This window comes from Nansenia antarctica, assembly GCF_963989245.1.
Source record: "Nansenia antarctica genome assembly, chromosome: 1".
Classification (NCBI taxonomy): domain Eukaryota; kingdom Metazoa; phylum Chordata; class Actinopteri; order Argentiniformes; family Microstomatidae; genus Nansenia; species Nansenia antarctica.
In genome coordinates this window covers 104,083,194-104,093,548 of record NC_137674.1, presented here as the reverse complement: position 1 = coordinate 104,093,548, position 10,355 = coordinate 104,083,194, and the positions used below count along the sequence as shown (strand labels likewise).

The following is a 10,355-nucleotide window of genomic DNA, read 5'->3' as shown; positions in this document are numbered from 1 at the left end:
ACATCATGTCCAAATAATGTACTCATGGGTATATTCTCTGGTTATGCTTTGCCAGGCCTGTTCTGCAGCCCTCTTCAGTTGTTATTTGTTTTGAGATCTTTTTGCCTAAAATCTTAACATCAGGAAATGAAATGCATTTCCAATTGGATTTAAATCTGAAGATTGACATTGACATGGCCAGTCAAACTTTCCTCTTTTTGACCCTGAAAAACTCACCCTAACTTAATTGCCATGGCAGTATGATTGGGGTCATTGTCTTTCAGTACGGTGAAGCTCCATCCAATTAATTTGGAAGCATTCGCTTGTATTCGAGCAGACACAATGTTTATGAATATTTGCCGTCAGCAGTTACATAATCAATTAAGGCAAGTTAGCCTGTAGTTCGGCTGGTGATGTATTCTGCGGATGGTAGTCTCTGACTATTCATACATTCACGCCTAGAGAGTGTTCCTGATCTGTGGGACTGATTTGTTTAGTTTTTTCTTAATTATGGTGAGCATTCTTCAGTCATCCACTGTAGAGGTCTTCCTTGGCCTACCAGCCTGTTTGCTATTGCTGAGTTCACCAGTGCTTTCTTTATTTTTTTGTATGATATTTTGGCTATGTTTCTGATTGATTTGTCTGATATTTCTGCCTTATAATGGCTTCCTTGACTTTCACTGATCTCTCGTTGGTCCTCATGTTCACAGACACCACTAGTAGGTTCCAAAGACAAATTCACCTGACTAAGCAGAAACGCCTGTGAACTAAATATTCCAATACTTTTGGTAACCTGAAATATGTATAAAAAGGGTTGTAATTTCTAAATGATGAACCCAATCTGACATTGAATTAAAACTCAGGGTTAAGGTTTCACCCCATAGCAATTGTTTGATTTCAAATCCGAACCGTTTGAATATAGAGCTTAAAGAAGACAAAATGCTTCCTCTTTCCAATACTTATGGAGGGCAGTGTATATTTGTGTATCATCCATGGTCTAAGCTGCTAAGCTCCATGGCTGTGGGTTTGCTGTCTTCTGTGAAGGAGGGGATCAGCAAGGACAGGAAAGCGCTGTACATGTGTGTGTGTGCATTCCTCCTATACCCACGGGGACGATAGCCATCTCCAAACTCATTAGAGACTGTATACCATTCCTCTGTGTGTGTGTGTGTGTGTGTGTGTGTGTGTGTGTGTGTGTGTGTGTGTGTGTGCGTGCATGTGTGTGAGTGTGACAGCTGTTTATATTTCTCCCAAAAAAGTAAACACATTTGGAACAATGTTGATCTTTGATGCATGTTTTGTGCTTCAGGTATAACATCATTGGTGATCCAAACTGAGTCTGAAGGTATACCAGGACCCCCCACACACACACACCCCTTTGTATAAAAACCACACACACACACGTACACACACACACACACACACACACTCTCACACACACACACACACACACACACACACACACACTCACACACTGCCACACTGCACTACACATACAATAGTGTATATACATCCCATTCAAACACTTGCACATTTTGCACACACCATGACGGGCAGAAATAAAGCGTTTCCCTCTTCCTCCTCCAGAGTCTCCCAGGGCCGTTGTGTCCGTATGGCCCCCAGGGACAAGCGTCTACTTACAGGAGTCTGTGTCCCTGAGATGCAGTGTAGCAGGGGTCACGCAACAGGGATGGACCTACCGCTGGTTCAGAAACACACCACACCAACCTCTGGCCCCCGACGCCAGACACCTGGTCTCTGGTGACAGTTACTCCATCCCTGCGGTGGCCAGGGATGACGGGGGCAGGTACTGGTGCCAGGCTGAACGGAATGGCACGACCTCACCCGCCCTGCTCAGTGGCCTCACCCACCTGAGTGTGTCGGGTGAGCGCCTCTCGTCTCCATCTCCGGTCTCTTTGTGCTCTGTTGTTCGCTGGCTAGCTGCACATGATGTATCCATCTGCTTCTATCTGTCTATATATCTGCAACAATACACCCAACAAACAGAAATGCTGTCCTTTTCCGATGTCGGCTACATTGCACGTACCTCCTTGATATAGCCTCTTTTATACATCTGTACATTACATACTGTACATAAACTACCTTAACTGTACATAGCTCATATAACTGTATATACCTCTAAACTACCGTACATGCCGTACTGTACCTATCACGATCATCGTCATGTTTTTTTATCATGTTTTTTTTGTATATCATGTTCTTATATCACTTCTGGTTAGATGCTAAACTGCATTTCGTTGTCTAGTACGTTTACTCTGCAGTGACAATAAAGTGGAGTCTAATCTAATCGAATCTTTTGTCAAGTAGCCTATCTGGTAGAGAAAGAAATGATAGCAATGTCACCGCTTATTTTCCCCATGCATCCCTCTCTCAGAGCTGTCCCCACCCTCCCTGGCTGTCAGCCCCAGCAGCAGACAGCACTTTCGGGGGGAAGGCTTCTCTGTGCGATGCCCAGTGTCTGAGAGGAACTCCACCACAGACTGGACACTGAGGCAGCTCTCTTTGGACTTTGGAGTTAGGAACGGGTGTCGGCCACTAGAGGGAGCTGTCAGTGAGGAGACTCCAGGAACATGCATCTTCAGCCGCCTCTACAGTGGGAACAGTGGGCTGTACTGGTGCGAGAGAGGGGAGCGGCGCAGCAACGCAGTCAACATCACAGTCAGCTGTGAGCCTCTTTTATATTCTTGGCATTCTTGGCAGTACTGTGATTGTTTTGTGCCTGATTATTGGAGGAAATAATAAAAGAAGAAAGAAACATAATAGAAAATGACACATGAGTCTATATGGTTGATTGATTGATTGATTGATTGATTGATTGATTGAGTTTATTCATGGTTCGAGTTCATTCATGGATTTGTTAAATCAAGGGGGTGAAGTTACTGTCTCTCTATGTGTCTCACAGACGGGTCCATGGTGATTGCAAGCCCTGCACACTCTGTCAGAGAGGGAGAGCAGGTGACTCTGCACTGCAAGTACTGGTTCAGAGAGTCGAACCAAACCACCTTCTACAAAGACGGGTTGGAGGTCCTCACTCAGAACGCCACAGAGATGACCATTGACAATGTGACTAGTGAGGACGAGGGCTTCTACAAGTGTGCAGACGGACAGGGGAAGATGCAGAGCCCAGTTAGCTGGCTATCAGTAACTAGTAAGTCTAAATGGTTGTGTGTGCTAGACCAAAACATGCCACCGCCTCCAACTGTAGAATCAGAATTCAAAATATGTATTCAAAGTATAATATGCTGACAATATTATTGGAATATTATACTATATATATATATATATATATATACAGTATATACTATATATTATATTATATTATATATATATATATATATTATTGGCAATAGGATGCCTGCTCTGGGTAGTAAACTCTATCAAATAAACCAATTATATAATTTGTTTACAATTGACATCCCTCTCATTTTAGCCAGAACTACCAATGCACACATAGTCAGCTTGGTAGGTAGGAGATAACAGGCCAGACTAGATTCAACTGGCCAATTAGAATGTTGTGGTAAAATGCAGCAAAATCTAACCTTACATTTACCAAGAAATGTTTGGGCTAGTCCTTGGGTTTTATGAAAGGCGCTACATAAATCGTTATTATTCCTTTAAAAAAAAAATCATCAAGTTTTTTAGAAATTATTATTATTATTATTATTATTATTATTATTATTATTATTAGTCACTTTAGTGAAAATATTACCGTCAGTACAGTCATTAGTCACATTCTATTTATTGAATTGTTGGTATGTGGTGAAACATTTTTTGTATATATATATTTTTATTGTAGGCAATTCAACCTCAGCAGATGAGGAAACGTCCACTGGAGGTAGGGTTGTAATTTCTGTAATATCTGAGAAAAAAAAACATCGAATTAAACTTCAGGGTTAAGGTTTCACCCCATAGCAATTGTTTGATTTCAAATCCAAACCGTTTGAATATAGAGCTTAAAGAGTTGTATTTTTTTATTATTATTGTAGGCAATTCAACCTCAGCAGATGGGGAAACGTCCACTGGAGGTAGGCATGTTACAAGACACATGAGTGACAGCCCCCTGAATGATAAAAGGTAGGGTAACATCCACATTCCAACACCAGACACATAACAAGACTGTGTTTTTCCCACTCAGGTACCTGGAAATGGGTGGTACTGGCCTGTTGCATTGTGGTACTGCTGTTTCTCATTACTCTGATTGGTTGGCTGGTTCATCGCTACAGGTGAGCAGTCATTACCTCCAATGGATATCAGGTCACCAATCACACTCTACAAGTAATATAGCCTACAGTTGTAATGGATTTTTTTTTATCTTTATCTAAATGTTTTAACATTGTACGTATTGTATGTATTCATTTTGTATTCATTTTCACACAGAATGTGACAGTATGTTTCCATGGGGTGAGTTCCCGTGGGATTGTTGAGAGTCTGGACTCGCTGTCAGTCCCACGGGAACTTACTCCATCAGCAGACTTGTTGTCAATGTTATGATGACTATGTTGACAATATATCAAATGTACTATGTGAGAGTTTGGTGTCAGTCCTTGAAAGCTTCCCATTGAGAAGTTGACTGTCCGCTCGAGCTGTAAAAGATCATTTTCTTTAATAAATATTATAGCAAGTTCCTATCTTGAGTCTCATTAATAACCCACGACACAGTACACAGAACACTTTATAAAGGATGTTAGGAATACATCTAGTCTCTCCTGGCCCATCACTTCCAAGGTAAGGAACAATCTAACACATTTTCTAAGTTGGCAACCTGCTTATTGGGTTCCAGGTCCCATATGTGGTGGACCCACGGCTGCTGCGTCTCCTCCGGAGAAGGGTCACCTCAGGTAGATCTTCCCCAGACCAAGCAGGATGCCACAGAGGTGCAGTGGGACCTGGCCTGGATGGAGATGAGCAACCTGCTGGACAAGCAGCAACACCCTGCTGGCACCTAACCAGTCACTCACAGTCACACCAGAGATCAGAGTTATTTGTCTCACTACTTATTTGTCTCTGTCCATCTGTTTATTTCTCTCTTTCTTGCCACTGCACAAGATGTCTGTGATGAATAAGAAATGTAAGTGAGTGAGTGAGTGAGTGGTCAGACAGAAATAACTCAAAATGATGTAGCCTACTGTAGTTACTGTGTCCTAAGAATATGACAATGGAGTTGAAGTTCATGCATATTTATGGCCACAGCAGAGTGGATGTATAGCTTGTGTGAACTGTACAACTGGGGCATATATGTGAGTGTACATTTCTGTTAAAACCAGCATTGTCTTTGGGTATTTTCACACTTGTTCGCTTTCAGCCAATGCTATTCAACAGACAAATATTACGTAATTTAAATTAATTCGAGGAAATATGGAAAACTGTAAAGGATGTGTTTAACTGAAAACAAGGATGTGTTTAATTGTAAACAAGGAAGGCCAACGGCACGGCCTACTTATTAATGTGCCTCCCATTTACTGTAAGTATGATCTCTGGAAAAACCAGTTTGAGAGGAATGGAGTACTAGACACGGCAACATTGACATTGGCAGGATTATTTATAACGAACATGCAAAGGAAGGAGACCAGTTAAGAGGACAAAGACAGAGGAAGGGTAATCGCAACACACGGTAAGTTTTACCAATGTGGAATAATTGTATTGATTGTATTAAAGACTGAATAGTCCTAACCACTGGAATGGCAGCACATTAAATCAATCAATCATACTTGTTGTTCTTAGCACTGTAACGTCATTTGTATGTTGTATGTTTTATCTGAAAGCATTGATTTGAGTTGAATCCTATTTGTTGCAAAGAGAGAAGAGTTTTGTCCAATTAGATAAGCTCGATCTACTGCTGCAATGTGAAAACTTCTGAAGTTAATTTAAATCTATCAAATTTGTTATACTTGGTTTTAGCTATATGATAAACTGGAAACAGAAAATGCATTTTGCATGTATTATTCATGATGGTTTGAAATCATTAGTTAGTATGAAGTAATAAAGTAAAAGGAATAGGTGTTTTTTGTAAAAGAACCAATTACTGTTGAGCTGTTTAGTCGTGTTCAGCAACACAAAGACAACAAATCAAACCATTGTAAGGTCATGTACTGTGATGACAGTACAAACCAGTTAAACCACATTCAGTTGAAAGACAGTAAATCATGCCTAGATTGTTATGGTGATAGAAACACATCTATCATCATACTTCCTCGTTCCTCCAGGGATATTTTTACACTTGTTCCCTTCCCGACAATTAAAAAAAACAAAATTAAACCTTAATTAGTTCCTAGAATAGACATTTTTTAATGATAATAGTTTTCATAGACTCCAATTATGATTAATTTGAAAAGGTTACAGTAACACTTTATAATTACAATACATTAATGTGTATTAATGCATTAGTTAACATGTTTAAACCTAACATGTTTAGTAATTCATTTACTTTTGATGATTTTACAAACATCAATCACTGATACTGAATATGTTTACTATTCCTGTTTATTATTGTAAAGTGTTACCAAGGTGGCAATTTATTGTACCACATGATGTGACATTAAGACATTTTCATGGAGCCTATCATACACTCAACATCAAACACAATGGGTAGTATCAGTATGTATTGTGCTGTGCAAATATGCACAACTGGTTCATATATCAACAATTGGTTATTGTTTGTGACTGACTGGTATGACTCAATGTTTATTCTCTCACCATAAAGGTTTCAGTTTCTCAAATGATACACTATTAATAAAAATAGAAAGAAAAACGATTCTACAGTGATGTTACCTTACTATTGTTCATATCTGTATCATTTTGATTATGTGTAATCAGGTTCAGGTTTTCCTGTGAGTAACTCTGAGGCTGCTTTTGCAGGGAAGAGCATGGCTCTGCCGGAGATCAGGATCATGTTGATGGGTGGGAGATGGTCTGGGAAGAGCTACTCAGGCAACACCATCATAGGGGAGGAGAGGTTTGAGTGTGGGCGGGTCAGAACACTCCAGGTGGAGGTGAGGCACAAAGAGGTCCAGGGGAGGCATCTTACCGTGGTGGACGTCCCAGGATGGAACAGTGTCCTCCTCTCCCTGAATGACACCCCAGAGACGGACAAACTCAATTTCAAACTCAGCTTGTCCAGGTGCCTTCCCGGACCCCACGTCTTCCTTCTGGTCGTTCCTGCGGACTCTGGGTTCTCCAAGGAACAGCGGAGACCCCTAGAGGAGCACATGAAGCTTTTGGGAGAGAGGGTCTGGAGGCATGCCATAGTGCTGTTCACCTGTGGGGACTTCTTGGTGAAGGAGACCATTGAGCAGCACATCGAGGGAGAGGGAGAGGCCCTCCAGTGGTTAGTCGGGAAATGTGGGAACAGGTACCACGTCTTCAACAACAAGAACAAAAGTGATTCTGTTCAGGTCCCAGAGCTGCTGGAGAAGATAGACGAGATGGTGTGTGAGAACAATGGGGGCTTTTATGAAGTAGATGAAAGTACCCTGTTACGTTTCACAGTGAAGCAAAAGGAATCAGCTGAGAGGGCAAATAAGAGACAGAAGAAGGCATCGGAACAAAGACAACAGCTTAAAGCACAAATTCCAGGTACTGGAATTAACTACAATTAATTGGTTTGTTTCTTCCTATTCAGATTCTCAGCAACAGCAACAGTAACAGCACTGTATCTTTTTCTTTTTCTCATTGCTATCACAACCCTAGACATACGTGTACATCTTATATTGTCTTCTCATCGTTTTTGTCAATCAAAACATTTGTGACGGCAGCTGAAAAAAGGGGGAACAAGTCAGCAACCGACCAAATGTTTGGACTTTTATTCAGAAAAATTTAAATAAATGTCAACATTGTTGAAAATCAATGACACACTCGCTAGTCAAGCCAAAATATTGCAATGCAATGGATTCGGTGAGTAATCCCCACCACTTCAGAATAAAACTTTTATTGGTGGCCAACTTGTTCCCCCTTTCACCAGCTGCTGTCACATACGACTTGCTCAAAAGCCTATCCCCATAACTTTTATTTTGCTCACCTCATTTGGTAACAGAAGCTGGGAAGCAGAGTTCAGAGCTCAGGATGGTTCTCCTGGGAAGCCGAAATGCTGGGAAGAGCTCCATGGGTAACACCATCCTGGGCAGTCAGGAGCTTGAGGATGGGAAGAGAACAGCTCACTCAGTCATCCGGCAGGGTTACGTGGACAGAACAGCAGTGACTCTGGTCGACACACCAGGATGGTGGAAAGGTTTCTCAGTTGCCGACAGTCCTGAGCTGATCAAACAGGAATTGATGCGTAGCATGTTCCTGTGTCCACCTGGGCCCCACGTGTTCTTGCTGGCGATTGATGTGGATGCATCTTTCAATAAGAAACATGAAGAAGCTGTGACAGAACACCTGGAGCTTCTCGGAAGAGATGTCTGGAATCACACGATGGTGGTGTTTGCTAGAGGTGACTGGCTGGGGATGAAGACCATAGAAGAGCACATTGAAGGGGAAGGTGAAGCACTGCAGTCCTTAGTGGACAAATGTAGCAACAGATACCACGTCCTCGACAACAAGAATAGAGATGATGGCACACAGGTCACAGAGCTGCTGGAGAAGATCAAGGAAATTGTGGCAGGAAACAGTGGGGGCCATTTTGTGCCAGATGAAAAAATGCTCCAGGTCATTGAGGAGAAGAGCAAGAGAGTGGAAGAAGGGGCAAAACAAAGGCAAACACAAGTTAAGAAAAGACTTGAGAAATGTAGAGGTGAGTAGGCCTGCAGATTTAGTTTTTTTTACAAAATCATATATTTACTTCCTAGACCTGAAAGCAGCCTATGGACAAGGACAGACTTCAAGACACATTTTGGTTATGTTTATCTAGCTACACTGCAGGATCATGTAAGGAACATGATCATGTTCCCTCAGCCCTATGTCCCCTCAGATAACTTTAACCTCATTTTAATCCTTTCCTTAACCTACTTGTTGTTCACGTCTCACCCTTTTAGTTGTTTTACATGCAACTTAAGCTAATCTGCCAGCAAGTAAAGCTAACACAGGGCTAAGGGAACCTAGAGCACCCCCCCCACACTGTCATCATTCGCTAACTGCTGGCATTTTATAATCAAAAATCAAGTTTTAGTGCTGGATTGATGCCTGTCCTTGTCCATAGACTACTTTCAAGGTAAGGAAACAAATATGCCATTTTGTAATTTGGGTGAAATATCACTTTTATTGCCTTTCACATGTTTTGCAAGTGACTTGAATGACTGATATTGTGTCAATGATACATTTGATCATATTTGTGAATTGTTATTTTGAATACCATGAAAATTAAATAAATACTAAACAACCCTTCTCGTATATCATGTGATCCTATTTCTTAGGAAACCAACTGCCAGAGATCAGGATAGTAATGGTAGGCCAAAAGACAGTTGGAAAGAGTGCAACTGGAAACACCATCCTGCACCAGGAAGTGTTTGCCCGCTGTGAGAATCTACAATGTAAGGTGGGACAGGGTGAAGTCGATGGAAGAAAAGTCACAGTGATTGACACACCTGGCTGGTGGAAGAATCCCTCGCGGGGCACAGAGGAGCAGGACAGAGAGATTGTGCGAGCAGTGTCACTATGCTCGCCGGGAGCCCACGCTGTTCTGCTGGTCATCCCCATCGACATGGCGTTTACAGAGGAGCAGAAGAGAGCACTAGAGGAACACATGGAGCTGTTTGGAGACAGCGTCTGGAATCACACCCTGGTACTGTTCACCTATGGCGACAGACTGGAAGACAAGACAATAGAGGAGCACATAGAGAGGGAGAGTTTCTACCTACAGTGGCTTGTTGACAAGTGTGGGAGCAGGTACCATGTTCTCAACAACATGAGAAAGAATGATGGGGCTCAGGTCGGCGACCTGCTTGAGGAGATCGAGCAGATGGTGGCAGGGAACAATGGCCATCATTTTAGCGCTGACATGGAAGAGACCTACCGGAGAGTGGAGGAGAAATCCAGGAAGAGAGAGGTCAAGCAGGTACTGAAGCAAGGCTTGGTGCAGGAGTTCAGGCAGAGAGAGGTGGAGCAGATGATCGGGTTCCGGGAAACACTCATCGACCTGGAAACTATGCTCAAGGGAGGTGAAGATACAAAGACAAAACCCAAAGTCATTGGTGCTGTACACAAGGATGGGAAGAAGAGAGAAGAAGAGCTACAGAAGAAGATCCGTGAACACGTTGAGAGAGAAGAAGAGGTACGGAAGAAGATCGATGAACACATCGAGAAATTGAATAAAGCCATAGGACGATCCACCATTAATCTTCGGAACAGCATCGGGTTCATATCCCCCTCCTGTGAGTGAAAAAAACATCCCTTGGGGAAATGTACAGTGTCAAGGTTGATGT

At 42.1% G+C, this 10,355-nt stretch overlaps 1 protein-coding gene across 1 annotated transcript; it reads left to right on the top strand.

Moving 5' to 3' along the window:
* Positions 1-6,863: 6,863 nt before the first annotated feature.
* On the top strand, positions 6,864-10,312 carry LOC308155521 (GTPase IMAP family member 8-like; the record flags this gene model as incomplete). The annotated part of the gene is made up of 3 exons (XM_080528849.1): positions 6,864-7,572; positions 8,030-8,728; positions 9,348-10,312. The coding sequence occupies 3 exons, from the start codon at positions 6,864-6,866 to the stop codon at positions 10,310-10,312; spliced, it is 2,373 nt and encodes a 790-aa protein (XP_080384975.1).
* Positions 10,313-10,355: the final 43 nt, after the last annotated feature.